Genomic DNA, 17,011 nt, shown 5'->3' with positions numbered 1-17,011 from the left:
CTAATTGTGGAGCTGTCTCTTCCATTAATCACTTTTTTTTCTCGTTAGTTTCCATATGCATAATAATTGGCCGCCTTTACCTTTTGAATTTGCTCTTTGCTGTAGTACCTCGATTTGAGCATCCGGGCCGTATCTCATGCACGCGATACTAATCTCGCCGATACTCGAACCGCGACCTCTAACGCCGGTGAAAAAGCAGTGCGAAATGATATATTCAATTTCTTTTCAATTGTACGTCTCTCACATGATGTGAACATGGTCGGCTCAAACATATCCAATGCAAGGTATCTGCACTAATTATGTATACTTCTAACAGAGTCATATCCACATTCGAAAGTTCGATTGGTCCTCACATTAATGTTCTTGCTCAACGATTTTTGAATTATTTGGCAACGTTGTTGGTAAAAGCTTGATGCTGATTCCATGTCTTGTCCTCCTTCGACCACCTCCCGCTTTCCTCTTTCTCCTATCTGTCGAGAAAATCCCTTCTTTTGGATTGTTTGGTGTACCTAAAGATAGAACATATAAGGTAAGAAACAAGCCTGTTAGTAACAAGTGTTTTTTTTTTCTTTTTCCTTTTTTTTGTTAAGCGACGAGACTTTCCCATCGATTAAAAAACTTGAATGTACATGTACACTTATTCAAGAATAATTATTAATAACCCTATACATCAGAGCTCAAAAAATTATACAGTAAAGAGCCCAAAATTAGTTTTTGCAGCAAGTTTTACGAACGCGGAAATTAAATTTTTGCACAAACTTCGATGTCTTGTTTGTTTTAAAGCATTTTTTCAAGGTTTTCATTTTCTTGAAAAAATATTAAAATTGTCGAATATAGTCGATTTATTGAGGAATAAATCTCTCCTAATTAAGGATAATCTTCATTTAAGAAACTTGAATCCGAAATCTTATTTGATGAGAATGAGTATCAAATTCAAATCGCTTCAAATAATCCTTGTGGGAAGTAAGATATGCTTTTAAGGAAAGTGAATGGAAAAAACTAAAAGGTCCAAGAATGTACCATTTCTAGCCTTATTTGCACCAAAGTCAACTTGACTTTCGCTGACTCCGGCCTTAGCTCTCGCCCGAGCGAACACCCACGTGGCGTTCATCTGCTTGTTCAGCATCCTAGCCGCGTAGTACGGAATCTTCTCCTCACCTCCCTCGCTCCTCACCCTCTGATTGATGAACATCAGGCAGTCCATCAAGCTCTGCCTCTCGAGGCCCACCATATCGTACGCCTGAGATCTCCTCCACAGGCTCCTCCCATGCATTCCCGCCGCACCGGATAACGCCACCGCCCTCGTGGCATCCCTGATTGCTGACTCAGCATGCCTCATCACCAAATGACACTGCGCCCTGTTGCTGTAGATCACGACCCTCTCCCTCGTCATCCTTAGCGTACAGTGATCTAACGCCTTGGTGTAATGTTCCGTCGCTTTTTCAATTTCTCCCGACCGAAAGTGACGGTTCGCCTCCTTTCTCAACGACCTCACGATGTATTTCCTCTTGGTAACCTCGTCCTCGGTCATGAGTCTCTCCTCCTTCCTCCTCTCGACCTTCACCTCCCACGCCTCAGCTAGCGCTCCGCGGGCCGCCTCGGTCCCGAGCTTCAGATTTCCGTACCTGACCATGTGGTAGTCCTGGAGCAGCACTTGAGTGATCACATCCCCCAAGCCCTCCATCTCGACCAAGTCAACTAGGTAGACCGTCGCTATATCTATGATTTTGTATCTGGTATCCAGATCTCTAAGGAGATTCAGGAGGGCATCGATTGCGATGACCTGGCAGTCATCCGATGACCTAGACAGGTTGCAGAGAAAGTATATGAATTCCTTTGAGTCTGCGATTCTCTTCCTCCCGAATTTGGTACGACAAAGCGTCCGGATTAATCTAGTCCCACATGACAATTGCGGACTATGGGCCAGTCCCCCCCACATTGCGCACAACTCCTTCAAGAAATAATTAGTGCACATCAAATCGAGGCAAATCTCTTTTTTGGCGAAGCAGTTGAGAAGGTAGAGGGACCATGACTGAAGCTGCATTGCCCATTCCTCCGCCTTTCTGTTCTCGACTTCTGCCCCGCCGAGGCCTCTTGTTAATAGGTTGCATTGGTACTTCAATCTCTTGGACTCATTAATGCAGATGAATTCACTATAGATCACTTCTAGGCATCTGGAGGCAATTCCCATGGCTAGTTGTACAATCTCACTGCAAGGCATATTCAACAATTACCGTCAGAAATAAAAATTATCTTTGGTCCAATCAAATTTCACCCGCACTAACAAGAATATACGTACATATATAATACATACATATATATATATATATATAGATCAATTCTAAATTCTATCACATGTCGATGTCATAAATTGTAATTGAGAATATAATTTCTATATTATTTTAGATTAAAAAGGATTGAATCATTGTTCATTTCAAACAAATAAACTTTCGTTTGGGAATTTCCAAAACATCAGTATTACTGACGGAAAAAGGAAAGAGAAAAGGTCGAGTAGAAATATTATAGTACATGTGCAGTTCAAGAGATGTGATGGCTTGGAAGCTGGCGTCGTGGCTGGCCAAGTGACCCAGCACGCGGACGGCGACTCGCTGCTCGACCCAGCTGAGCCGCCCCCTCATCATCTCCACTAGCGGCTGAACCGCACCAGACTTCATGACCTTCTCGGCCAGCTGGGCCTTGTTCATCGCGTACGACCCGAGTACGTGCGACGCGTAGTAGGGGATGTAGATGTTCTGGTCCTTGAGGAGCCACGAGCCGTCGGTCAGTCCTCGCCTGATGAGCTTCACGAGGCAGTCGAAAAGGCCGAGCGAGGGGAACTCCGGATCTGAAATTTGCAGTTTCAAAAAAAAAAATTGTTAGGCATGTACCCCAAAAACCGTACACTACCGGTAGCAAAGGAAAGTCAGACGGACATGATAAGTTACCGACAGAATGTATACGTCAATACTACTAATGGAATTCCGTCGAAGTAGAGTCGGTAAGTGTCCCGCAAAATTTATCGATGGAGGAGCAGCTAGTAAGCAAAATTAGAAGGGAATCAAACTACTATTGACAAAATCTAACCCTAGAGGAGGCTCGACCAAGGATGAGTGGCAAGGAAATGATGAGAAAAAAAGAAGTCTAGAGCACTCGACTGACCATCGGGGTGGGACATGGCAGCGCTCCAGAGGAAGCTGAGTACGAGGACATGGTCGGGGTCGTCAGAGAGAGGGATCTCTTTGAAGCACTTGGCAAGTCCGGCTCTCCGGAGGGACGGGTCGGGCTCGTCCATGGTGCAGAAGAAGCATGACGATGACGAAGAAGCAAACGAAAACGACGATATCGGGGATAGGTGGTTGCTCTTCTTGACCTTCTCGTTGTTGTTGTTTCTCTTCCTGTGACAGTACGGTGTGGGTGGGTCTTCGGGACTGTTGTGAGTGATCTTACAGTGATCTGAGAGCTCCATCATCATCGTGATTATCTCTACCTCAAACGACCCGGAGACCAGGAAATTATATCATCAATGGTGGTTTTTGATGGGGTAAAGGAGAATTTCGTAAACAACTGTACAAGTTCTCCATAATTTGTCTTTCTGCCGGACATAAATAATTTATTTATACATTTATGTAAGTTATATTTATTACCAATCTAGATTAGTTCATATGATGATTCGTGGCTTGTTCTTCATAATTAAGATTTCGGGTTCGAGCATGCTATGAGAGCTTTATCTCTTAGTGAGGCATCAATTAAGGCTCAAACTGAACTAGTCAGGTCATTTATGGTGCGTTTGGTTTCAGAGTTAAAGTAACTTTGATTTTGATAGTGAAAAATGACAAATGATTGTGTAGTGTGTTAAGTTAAAGTTAAAGTTAAAAATTTTTTACTGGGAAAATGTGTATTTTTGTTATGTAGTGTGTTGAGTTAAAGTTAAAGTAAAATTTTTTGTGATTTTAACTGCGAAACCAAACGGAGCATTAGACTTTTGGATACCTGAGTGCATATTAAGATAAATATATATTTGAAGTTTAAATTGGATTAAATTCATAATAAGTGCTTGCGGCGGTAGCTGCAGCTTTCCAAAGTGGATACTGGATGCTGATATTATATTTATATGTAGTAAAGATACGTAAGTTTTTTTTTTTTTTGCCACAAAAAAAAGATACATCATTTTTCTTTAAGATGAAAATTCGCATTGAATTTGTGTATTAATAGCTAAATTAATTGTATCAAACACTTATTCACAGACATGTGGAAGGAAAAAGGAACAGAGAATATTTATCGTGTTATATATGTACGAAGCATGTCCCTGATGTACACAACATGAAAGAACATATGGTGGTGGTGGTTGAGGGTTAGAAGCTACGTTTGACTTACAATGAACATTAGTCCTACGTCAAAAAAGATCTTTTGAATTTGAAAGTCACCATTTTAGCATGCTGCCGGCCAAGAAAAGAGACATTTGATAAGGTTAAATGTTTGAATTTGGCCACGTACGCCTTCACCTTTTGAGCCGTGTCCACATATTCAATGTACGTCATTTTCACACCTTACATGTAAATAACAATTTGCACTGTTTATATAACTAATAATTGCCTCACTAGCAGATCGAATAAAGTTATCGAATGACAAAGAGAGAATTGCCGAGTATGTATACCAGCTTTTAGTGCGGCAAGGTCGATGCATGCTGCCTAGGTTAAAAAAAGAGGTCGAAACGTGCATGTACCGCCTATAAATTAAATATCCAATAATAACATACACTTGGCTAATGATTTAGGTGAAGTGTTATACGATATACATCATTGCAATCTATGAATAAAGAGAACCAAAAAGACGCAGTGCGTATATGGTCCCAGGCCACTGTACTCAATTTTCCAGGTAATTTTATATATATATATATATATATATATATATATATATTCATGTGTTTTGGGCCAGTGGATTCTCAAACTTTTCTGTTCAGATACCCAAGAGGGCCTACACTAACCAATTGGGCATCATGAAGCCCAACTTTCATATTTAAATAAATTAAAAAATAATAATTTTACGAAAAGAGAAAAAAAAAATGTAGACATTCAAGGTAGAAAGTACAAGGTTGATGTTGGTCTCAAGGAGAATGCGGCTTCCATTAACAATTCCCAAGAGATTATCTTAAATTTAATCATGTGTTTAATTAACCATCTTTTGTTTAATTATAGCTTTGGTTTATTAAAGGCTGCAGCCCATAAAGTGCATTATTCTTCGTAGGGATATATGATTAAACTCGGAGTTTTTAGCGCAGTTTGCTTCTCAACATCTGTTGAGTCGACCCGATTATCGGTGCGTGCCGAGAGGAGTGCTTTTCAGCTTAGGTTGTCTTGTTTCATGGCGTGCCTATAATAGCTTTTGAATCACGTGATGTTAAGGCTGTTTGAGCATTGACCATAAGAGAAAAAGCTTGGAGGATAATAAGAACATTGCATTATAGCCTTGTGTTGCAACAGCTCATTTATGGGACATACAATCTTGATTTTTTTTTATTATTATTATAATTGTTATAATTCAGCATTATAATAGAGAAAGAAATTAAAGAAAAATGACGTGTGAACTCCGAATTAGATCCAATTTGAAATTACGATCTTCAACAACATAAGTAATGAGAACTACGATTGACCTAAAACAGCACGATTTACATTGATACAGTTACCAGTTAGACCGAACGAATGTTTATCGTTTTCCTAGGTCTCTTTCGATATGCACAACTTCTTCCAAACTAACCTAACTAATTATGGATCTAATCTTCCAATCAATAATACTCATTATTCCTCGGAATTTCAGGGAAGAACCTCATAAGGTAAAAGAATAAAATGTTATTTCTTTTTATTAGACCTGTAAATCTCTCTCGAAACTGAAAAATAACAAGAAAATAAAAACCAGGTTTATATATATATATATATATATATATGTTGTATTCTCTCTTCATAAATAATATATGGGCCCTTGGGGTGAAGGCAGGCCCAAAATCAAATAGTCTTCTTCACACTAAAGCCGCAGTGTCACATCGAAGTAAATGAAACCTTGTTGAGCCGGGCCCATCATATTCCATGAGCTGAAGTAGTTTGGGTTAATTGAGACAAGCGACTGCATTGGGCCAAAGTTTTACCCAATTTCGGACAAGGATCGTGAAACACTTGATAACACGCTTTACAGTTACCGTTGCCGTTACAGGCAGCCAGGGCAGAATCTTTGGCATAACACGATGACATGACTTTGTTAAACTGCTTTTGTAAACCCGACATCCTCACGCGGCTGGGGGATCAGTGTTAAGGTTGATACAGTTTCACTGGTTTTCGAAATCAAATCACATAATAATGATGAGTACGTTCAAAGCTGTAGTAGCATTGACTGAGAAGTGATACACAATTGATATTGAATAATGCGAACTACCATCAAGGAGCGAGGGTATCTTTGATAGCTTCAATGTATGAAATGACCAACTCGATAACATAGGCCAGTTTGGCAATCGATCCAGTATAGGATGATCTACGAATATATAAGTTAAGCATGCGTGGATTGTTTCTATACATACTTCATTCTAGTTACATTCTATTTATGGGGAATCTATATATATATATTTTCCATTAAGGTCGCGATCACTCTTTGGATCGAATGCCGTGGCAATGCAATTATAGCACCGTAATGTTCCTTTCAACATCGGAAAAGCGAAGTCTTGATTCGATAGAAGTCGAGTGAATCTTGTAACTCCTTTTCTTGTGGGGCCACGGAACTTTCCTTTACTTCACTAATTAGTCCTTCGAAGAGAATTGGAGACGAAGCATTAGGTGAATTATTCTCCCGGAAAGCATAAGAATTGCTTTTTTGTTCTTTGTAATAATTGAAAGCCTAGAAGCACATATTTATTTAGATAATTATGAGCATAGGCCCAATAATATTATTGCTTGATACAGGAGATAGCTAGATGATTTGTTATTTTTTAATTGCATTTTGTGGATTCTTTTTTTTTTTTTCTCTCTCTTTTCACTGACGAGATTAATTGGGGCCATGGGACATATCACATGCAGTATTCCAAGAGCATTTAATTCATCTAGACATGGAATTTTCCAGAAGAGACCGATAATTGAGAGTATCAGGGACAGACAAAAACACCTATAAAGTCATGTTCATCAATAGAAATAGACCATCCCTACATCTATATAGTGTCGGGGTCCCGGGCACTACTGCGATCACGTCAAGGAAGACACATAAAGAGTTGTTCCTTTAGCCATATCGACTACCATGAATTCTTCCACGTATTGCCGACGTGTAAATGCCATTTACTTATCGAATCTAAATGCATATAATTAATTATTTATAGAGAATATGAAATACTTACATCAATAAATTCTCTTAGCATCAATTCTTTACATTATATGGGGCTACTGCTTTTAGCAGACAAATACGACGTGAAATGATATAGTATGAATATAATACACTGTACCATTAAAAATAATGAAAATTATGAATTAATGCTTTAATTAGTAGGCTCCGTTTACACTGAATAAATGATCTAGAAAATCTCCATATACCTATACATATTATATCAGTTTAGGCCAGTTAAGCTAAGTGATATTGAATCTTTAGAACAATCATTTAAGAAACAACTACTGGAATCGCAGTTGCCAATTTATCTTCATAGATCCTAAGACAAATGTTTGCACCTCAAGAACATGCTCCAATAGGCTCGGCCGGTTAACTGCTCGGGATATCTTGTGACGGTTGATATTCCACCGACTCTCTTACATTACATCATTGTTCATGGTTTTGCCCAAATTTACAGGTACGTAATGCTACTCCTAGATTCAGTGCATTTAAGGCAAATCGGACGTTCTTCAATTCATGACTCGAACCGTTCATAAATTCCTCAAAATTGTTGTGTCAACAGACCGCTGGATCATCGCTCCTTGTTGGTCCAACGTCTTAGAAAGTAATCCGCGATAATGGAGAGTATATTTCCCTTGGGATAAAATACTTTTCTTAATCTATGGAGGAGAAAAAATTAGTCGAGTCATCGTGGTCCAATCAAAGAAGGCTCGAGCTTGAAAAAAAGTGGGCATATCACTACAATATAGGGAACCTTGGGCGACCCCAAAAAAAAAGAAAAAAAAAAGACCTTTTTGGTCGCCCTATGTCTCCCGACCCATAAGAAAGGGTCGCCTAAAGTCAAGTTGGGATAGCCCTGTCGACTGTTTCCGAAAAGAGTCGTCATAGATTTGACCAAGGGCGATTCAAAATGATGGGTCGGAAAGAACTAGTCGGCGAAAGCGGACTTCGGCGAAAGCGGACTTGGCCCCGACCCCAATTTGGGTCGGTGAAGCCATGGTTAGGGCTACCCCAAAATTTTGGATTGGCCAAAGTAAACTTGAGCTGACCCACTTTGGGTCGGCCTATGTAGGTCGTTCACTGTCAACAGGCTAATAGCTTGCTGTCAATTCACAATGACAAATAACGGTTGCTAATGTTAGCATATTACTTGCTTATTATCAGTTTATGATAATGCAAATTAGTTTTTAGATTAGTCAAATTACAGATGATCGAATTGATAACCCAAATAATTATGCCCAAAATAATTACATAATAATTTATGAATTTTATGGTTACAAGACTCGACAAATTCAAATACATATGAATCCAATTTACACTTGTCAGCAAGTTCCTCCAATTTAATTATACAAAAAATCAAATAAAACAAAACTAACAAGCAAATCATCGTTTTCTTCTTCTTCACAAGGCATCAGTTCACTTCATCAATAGTCAATAAAACACTAGACAAGATAATTAACTAAGAAGGTGTGTGAAATGGTGCAGCTTGGTTCACCTCGTGAGTGTACTTCTTTATTCAATTTTTGAGTCAAAATGACTCTAGGGGAATGTCTTCCCCAACGGAGCGATAGCTCCGGATGAATTTCTTCACGTCATTTTCCATGTACTCAAACACGAGGAAAGAGCACAATCTTCCCTTCTTTGTTCCGGCCTTGACTATCAGTCTGCGATTTGCAACAACAATAAGTGGGTACAGGGCAACGAAGATTCCAATCGAAAGAGATTGTAATTAAATCGATAGTCTTATTGCTCCTAAAATCTGATTGTCCGGCAAGCAATTGGAAATCTTAGAACCTTGAAACCCTAAATTGTCCAAAGTTGTCATTTATCTCTTGACCACCAAAATTCGAATAAGATAAGCCGAACAAGAAACCCCTATGTGAAACAAGAAGGGAGAGTTTGAACAATCATAAACTTTACCGGAGAAATCTTAGTTTGTGAAGAATCACAACGAGGAACACATGACAAGATCGAATTGACAAACCGATTTAGAGATCAAATCAACAAAGAGAGAGATATCGGGAGAGTGACCTAACGATCTAGGGATCTCAAGAGAGCATACGGAGGATGAAGATCTCACGGAAATGGAAGGGGAACCATCTGCATGGTTGTGTAACTGAGGAGCTCGAGAGAGCAATCAACTGTGAAGGGAATAACGCAATTTCGTCTCTAGAATGAAAGGATGCTTAGACAGTAGCGGCTAATTTCATGTTGTTGCTTGAACAAATTAGTAGTCTTAAGTCCTCTTTGTTGTAGGAGCAAGTCTTGTATGAAATGGTGGTACCATGTGACTATGCTACAAGTTAATAATGACTTACCATTTTGATTTTTAGAATGTAAATAAGAATTGAAAAAAAATTATTATTAACAAAAATAATTTATTGATGACGAAATTAATATTTTTTTATGTATCTTGTGGTATAATTCGATGTGATAGCATTATTGCACACAAGACCTTCTCATGTTATAATGCTAATACAATGATATATGATCTCGTCTAAAAATTAAGAATGTTTAATATATTTCATGATTCTCATAGGGGGAAAAAAACATTAAGCTCGGCTGGAAATGGCAAGGTAGAACAAAGGGATGCCCCGTAATCATTGGTGGTGTGATTTGGAGTCCTAAATGCTGAGAAGATATTAGGTGATCTTACCTCATCATGTTATGTGAGAAAACATTAATCAAAATGTATGAAATTAGAGTTTTGATACTAATCACTAAAATAATTATCATAATTGTTATTTATTAAAAAATTCTTATTTATTCTTCTTCATGACGTGATTTGAAGTATGATATAAAATTTTCTCCTAAAATGCTGGTTGGCTCTTTCACCCGTGGGCGGCCCCACCGGCCGCCGTACAGCTGTATGGAGCTCATATTACGCCAAAACGCACCCAATCAAATGCCAGCACACAGCCGGAGAGAATCATCCGATGCTAACGCGTTACGGTGGACCCACACTCCCACACCACCATAATCTGTGTTGTTCATGGATGTGCCTCCTTATCATCATATTATAATAACTCTTGTCCCAATCAATTACAATACATAGCATTCAGGAAAGCATCTTGTCCCTCCACCGACTCCCTCACACCGCGTGTTTGGTATGCGGGTTAAGAAGAGTTGTGAAGAGGTGGACCACGGAGAGTTATTATACAAATTCGTATTATAACCCTCAATGATTCATTCCTTTAATTTCCTCTCCGACTCGCGATCCAGGCAAAAAATTAGCGCTTTGGGATTGTTAGATCAGCATTTAGTACGCTAAGACGGTTCATGCATCGTGTCACTTACCCGATAAGATTACCGTGTGCAATTTTTCTATAGTAACGGGAGCCTTACTTCATTATTATTATTATTATTATTATTTTACAAGTGAACCTTACTTCATTTAGAAAGGATTATTTATTGTTCGGTATAATTTATTAGCCGATGTCACATGCACCGTTTGTGGCACGTGGGGCCCATCCCAGACCGGGTCGAGTTCAGTAGCACATTGCTGCTCCACTGGCTTTGATAAATTTAATAAAAAGCCTTTGAAAAAAAATTAAGAAAATGCCAATTTTGTTCACAGCCACGAAGAAAAACAGCAACTTTTTTTTTTCGCTGAATAAAAAAAAACAGCAACTTTTATCCTCTTCTTTCCTGCATGCTGCAACTTTTTTTTTTTTTTCTGGTGTGGATCTTAATGTTGAGAAAGTTCAATAGGTCATGATTAATTTAATTCAAACCAAATCGGTTCATTAAGAGATAAAACTCCCCCAATCAAATATTATCTCTATTTATAATACTTAAATCCAGAATATTACTTAAAGTTAATTCTTGCCGATTACAACACTTTTTTTCTTACTCAAACCCAAATCATTACTCAAAGGCAATTCTTACTGGTTGCAACATTTTTTCTCTTCTCTTTTTGTAACACGAGTTTTTTTAAGGTAAGTAAAGAGAGTGGGGATATCGACATAGCAATCCGTACAAGGTGTTAATTACATGAGCCCGACAATCCTAGTGAGGTTCGAGAGGAATTCTACCCGTCCATAAACCCACTTCCAGATTACTACTATAGCAAACGGATTTGACAATAAATAAGTGATGTTATCCTTATTTGCTTCCGAGGAAACTTGAACCTCTGAACCTGGAGCTTGAAGCCTTGGACCACCAGCGTCTTACCACCAAGCTACCATCTCAAATAACATGAGTTTACCTATAAAGCATGAACGCTTGAAAAGTTAAAAGGTCAAAATAACATATGTTTAGATTTTATACTCTTGTAAAATCAACGTGAAATGCAATTAGTTACAAGTTGATTATTATTATATATTCTTTAGATTACATCATTTATAGCTAGTTTTACTAGGAAGTTCTTACTACAATTTCGACTGTCCAAAAGTTGAAATATAAAACACATAGAATGTGACAACAGCACAAGTAGTTATAGGCTTCTAACATCAGTTCCATCCGACCCCTGGTATCGACATCGATTATCAGACGTGCTCCTAGGCATATAAGCAGGCAAAGTGGACGAAAAACTTTACTTTCTATTGAAAAAGCCCATAATCCTATATGATCTTCCTTGGAAATAAAGGTAAATCGAAAACGAGAAGTAAAGCTAAAGATCCACTAAACATAATAATCATCTTCTTAATCTGAGCTTCAAATTTTGACAGCAACTCACGCTCCCCAGGCAACAATTCCTATTGAACCGATGATCATCTCTCATACCATCGTGGGCCCTCACCAGACTATCTTCCACCTGGGTATACGTTGATCCAACGGCTATAACTGGCCCACCGTGTGGGTCCCGCTACCGCAAGCGGCAGATCTGGACAGCCACTGCAGCGTCCGTGGGACGGGCCTATATATAACACTCTCACACGCTACACCTTCTCCAGTAACTATTATTTTTCTTGCGCCCTCTCTCTCTCTCCTTTTCTCTGTGCTTCTCACTCTGTCTCGCTCAGCTAGCTCTTTCGTGAAGAAATGGATCGGAGTTGTGTGCTCTCACTCGCTCTCCTCTGCGTTGTCGTCGCTGGCGTCGGCGGCCAGTCTCCGTCGGCGGCACCGACGAAATCTCCGGCAACTCCTGCCCCTACTGCCACTCCAGTCACTCCAGTCACCGCACCGGCCAAGGCCCCGGCTAAACCTACCTCCCCTGCTCCTGTGACAACTCCTGCCGCAGCTCCCAAGGCCTCGACCCCAGCTCCGGCCGCCGCCCCTCCTAAGCCCGCGATTACAGCGCCCGCTGCCGCTCCTGCTTCCCCACCGACAGCAGAGACCCCTGCCAGGTCGCCTCCGCTCCCCGCTCCGGTGAGCTCCCCTCCCGTTCCAGCTCCGGTGAGCTCTCCTCCCACTCCCGCACCGAAGCCTGCTCCCGAGAGCTCGCCTCCGGCCCCGGTTGAAGTCCCGGCTCCTGCCCCGAGCAAGTCGAAGAAGCACAGTCCCAGTCCGTCTCCGTCACCGTCGGCATTGTTCAGCCCCCCTGCCCCCCCGGCGGAGGCTCCCGGGCCTGTCGCCTCAGATATGTCTCCTTCACCGTCATTGAACGACGACGTAAGCTCTTCTCCCCACCTTCCCTTGCTGCATTTTACATCACTAGATCCTTCTGCTATACAATGCAAGTCCAGATCTAGAACTTTTCCGTCGTGTTCGAGCTCGGATCCTCTCGATCCAGTAGCTTAGGCGTACTTGCTAGGCGTAGTCAGTCCAACCCCACTGAAAGCAGTGGACCACACGCGCCGCCCTGGTGTTGGTGGTGAGGTATGGGCCATACGCGTCCTTAGGTTGTCTCGTTTACTCACTCGCTGAGTTGAGCGCGCGCGCGGGGGGACGGTGTCCTCCACGCGCCAACGGGGGAAAGGGACTTGTAGGCTTAGCTAGCTAGAACCCCATTAAAGGGCTCGATGCTCGAGAGGAGTCAGTGTCAGAGCTTTCACGAATGGGCGCAGTGCGCGCTATCCACATGACAGAAATTATAGCTGTCTACTGGCTTTGTCTGATCTGATGTCAAGAAGAGAAATTATTATTACCGGAAAATATAGTAATTAATTTAACAAATTAAATGAAATTCCGTACATTAATCAACTTGGAAAAATAAAATACTTGTAAGGCTGCATCTCGATCTAATCTAGATCTGATGCATGTTATAGGACCTAACTCTGCTTGATCTGATCATCGATCACCGAGAGCCGTTGGGTCAATTCGATATACCACGGCTTAGTGAAAGGAACTGCGCGATGAACATAATTAAATCACGATGCTGGGTTTTCGTTTTTCGCATTACCCAAATTCATTTGCTGCTGTTAATCTTCGATTCTATTACAAACACCGACATGATCTTTGTTGCCATATATGTATGAAATATCTGTAGATGGAAATGTTTCTGTCGGTGCCGGTTGTTGAAGTTGACAAAACCTGCATGCCCATGAGCAACTTATATTATTAATTATGGGAATTTGACTTCATTGGTTGAAGAATGTTGACCCATGCGCGAACTGCTCTGTATCGACATGGATGTAACAATGATCTTTTTTATTTGAATTGCAGAGCGGAGCTGAGGGCATCAGAGGGATGGGGAAGATGGTGGCGGGATTGGCCTTCGGATGGGCTGTTTTTGGATTGATCCTCTAGAAAGGAAGAAGATGGAGAGATAGGGGTGGTGATGAGACCAGTGACACACGGGGATTATTACCGTTGGGTTTAATTTATTTTTCCATCTTTTTTTTTTCCTTTTTTAAATGTTTGTGTATGACGAGGATCTCCATTGAGATACTTTATTTATTGTCATTATCATTAATTTTTGGTTCCTCTTGGACGGTGTATCCGCGACTTCTTTGGTTGAGAGAGGCAGAGATGTTCTGTATCTGTTGTAGCTCCTGAAATTCTTTTCTATGTAAATGTTTGCACCTTCTATAATTAGCTATTTTACTTTATAAATGGAGAAATTCGTATATATGAGTTATGCAATTGCAATATATAATCAACGAACTGAATTCCGCAATGTAATGGCATTTAGTAATGCGCGTTAGGATGGGCAGATTTTGTCTGTAATGCAAAAGTAATTAGAAATTTATTAAAAGCATCTCATGATTAAAATCAAATCGAGCGTCGATTTTTATTAAAATCAAATATAAAAATCGATATTTGAGCGTGAATTAGATTGGTTCGAGGATCTCTTGCATGTTCACCAAAAAAAATGTAACCATCGATCGAGTATTAATGCAAAGTTTTTCTTAACAAGTGCCTCTTCTTGCGAATACTTCAATTAATATTTAGGGATTTTTATCCCAAATGGTTCATGATTTATCCGTTTTGTCAAATTTATCATATACTTTTTTTATCAGATATATTCCATGGTTTACTTTTTGCATCAGATCTATCCTGACGTTATCTTTTTCGTCGATATCTAATGGCCATGCTAACGTGGCACCCACGTAGCCAAACAAGTTTGGCCCACTATTTCTTCACGTGCCACGTCAGCATGGCAATTAGACGTCGATAGAAAAAATAATGCCGAGATAAATTTGATGCAAAAAGTAAACCGTGAGATATATTTGATAAAAAAAATATATGGTGGATTTGACAAAATGAATAAACTTTTGACCATTTGAGATAAAAATCAATAATATTTAAGATTATTCAGAAAAAAAAATTAATATATAAGAACATTATTTGTAGTGGGAGAGAATTGCATGCTCTTCCATTACTGTGGGTCATACATACGTGTATATCTATATATATACTAGTTGTCCGCACGCGTATATCTATATATGTACTGGTAGTAAGAAAGTCACGTGCAATTCACGTGGAGCACATTTTCGATTTTTTGGCTTCTATATAAATGCAAATGAAGGGAAATCCTACAAAAATGCACGCGTCCAACTTGAATACTGCATGAATTTAAGAACAGTATATATTGAGCCTTTGAATCATCAGCCCCATCAATGAGGCAGAGTGCATCCTTAACACAGCTTGATCTTACCAGCTACTCCATTCTGACGGAGGACACCATTTATCCGACCTCCATTAGAGAATGGAGACAGATTAGCGGGAACAAGCCGAATGGGGATTGACTAAAGTTGAATACAGGCTGGACTTCTCGAGGCAACCTGGGCATAGCTGGACTAATTCGTGATTCCAATGGCAATTGGCTATGTGAGATGGGAGATTCAGGTATTCCATACATATCGGGAAGGCAACTGTTACGCAGACTAGCTTGCGAGAAGAGTTTCGTCATTGCTACTTGAGTTTCATTTCCTTTGCTCGATTCCTAACGGCTTAGACCATCTCATGTTAAGAGATATCGATGGGGTCTTCATGCCCCATTTCTATTTGATTTAATTATGATTGTTTTAATTTCTGTAGGGGCTTTCGTTCCTCCATTTACCAAAAAACAAAAAACTTGAAACACTAAGTAGGTGATATTTTGACTATTTAAAAATAACATATCAAAATATCATGGTATACACAAAAAAAGAAGAAGAAGAAACATTTATCAGAAAAATACCATTGACCTAAATGGAGAAAGCTCAAAGTTGAGCATCAATGGTGATTTAGAATCTCAATCGGGTCCCGACTAATTCAGTCTAGTCGGATCAACCCATTAAGAGATAAAGTTCTCACAGTGTAGATTTTCTACATTCGTAAAGACTCGAACCCGAAACCTTACTTAAACGGAACAAGTGCCGAACCGTTTAAATCAATCCACGTTAGTTCTAATATGTTACTTTCGACCTTAAATTTTTATATGGTAAGGAAGTTATTAGGGGTGAAAATTGGTGAGTGGGTCGAATTTTTTGGGTTAACTTTTTCAGTCCTTGAATTTTTTTTTGGTGGTTTTTCAAGTCTAAAGACCTACCCGAGAACCTTTTCGGAAGAGGGAAGAACGATCACTATGCTCCGTTTGTTTTCAAAGTCGTGATTTAAGATTTTAACTTTAACTTTAACTCAAAACACTACACAACAAAACACACATTTCAAAAGTCAAATTGATGGGCCCCATATATTATTAAAATACAATCTCATTATAATTAATTATCTATACCTTCCATTCATTTCATATTTCAAAAGTCAAACTGGTGGGCCCCATATATTTTTGTCTTCTTCTACAATCACAATCACAATCACAATCACAAATTCGTGACTTTAACTCCAAAAACAAACGCATTGTAAGGTTTCGGTTTTTTCGAGTGATTTTTCGAGTCTCGAACTCGAAAAACAAATTATAAAATTCACTTTAACAAAATGAACTTCAACAAATTAGACTATCTCAATATATCTACTTAGTGTATATAAAATGAAATGACATTCAAGTTCAAACATATAAAGAAACGAAAAACAGTATTCCGCGAACTTCAACTTGGAGACAAATGCCGACGAGATGGAGGCTCCGCCTCGCACTGCCGATACGACTGAATGAAAGAATGGGGAGTATTTCGGATTTTGATTTCAATATTGGGTAAGTGAGAGAACAAAGTCAAAGTATGTTCTACTTTTATTCTTTAAAAATATTATTATAAATTACCAACGTTGGTTGATTCAAGCAGTTCGGCATTTATTCCGCTTAAGCAAATTCTCGTGTTCGAGTCCTTATGAATGCAGAACATTCACGCTATGAGAGTTTTACCCCCTAGTGAGTCAACTTGGCTCGACTGGA

At 39.6% G+C, this 17,011-nt stretch overlaps 2 protein-coding genes and 1 long non-coding RNA gene across 3 annotated transcripts; 1 reads left to right on the top strand and 2 right to left on the bottom strand.

Annotated features, from left to right (window-relative positions):
- Positions 1-199: 199 nt before the first annotated feature.
- Positions 200-3,587, bottom strand: LOC116206986. The gene is made up of 4 exons (XM_031539831.1): positions 3,160-3,587; positions 2,530-2,845; positions 1,021-2,210; positions 200-509 (listed from the first exon to the last, which is right to left on the bottom strand). The coding sequence occupies exons 1-4, from the start codon at positions 3,470-3,472 to the stop codon at positions 355-357; spliced, it is 1,974 nt and encodes a 657-aa protein (XP_031395691.1). The 5' UTR covers positions 3,473-3,587; the 3' UTR covers positions 200-354.
- A 5,004-nt stretch (positions 3,588-8,591) lies between these two features.
- Positions 8,592-9,571, bottom strand: LOC116208735. The gene is made up of 2 exons (XR_004157116.1): positions 9,388-9,571; positions 8,592-9,020 (listed from the first exon to the last, which is right to left on the bottom strand). It is a non-coding gene; the product is annotated as an uncharacterized LOC116208735 (long non-coding RNA).
- A 2,674-nt stretch (positions 9,572-12,245) lies between these two features.
- LOC116208686 (lysine-rich arabinogalactan protein 18-like) lies at positions 12,246-14,308 on the top strand. The gene is made up of 2 exons (XM_031542228.1): positions 12,246-12,909; positions 13,903-14,308. The coding sequence occupies exons 1-2, from the start codon at positions 12,340-12,342 to the stop codon at positions 13,984-13,986; spliced, it is 654 nt and encodes a 217-aa protein (XP_031398088.1). The 5' UTR covers positions 12,246-12,339; the 3' UTR covers positions 13,987-14,308.
- The last annotated feature ends 2,703 nt before the right edge of the window (positions 14,309-17,011 follow it).

This window comes from Punica granatum, chromosome 5 (genome assembly GCF_007655135.1).
Source record: "Punica granatum isolate Tunisia-2019 chromosome 5, ASM765513v2, whole genome shotgun sequence".
Taxonomy (NCBI): Eukaryota; Viridiplantae; Streptophyta; class Magnoliopsida; order Myrtales; family Lythraceae; genus Punica; species Punica granatum.
The sequence above is the reverse complement of the archived record's forward strand: the minus strand, read 5'-3'. Positions and strand labels throughout refer to the sequence as shown.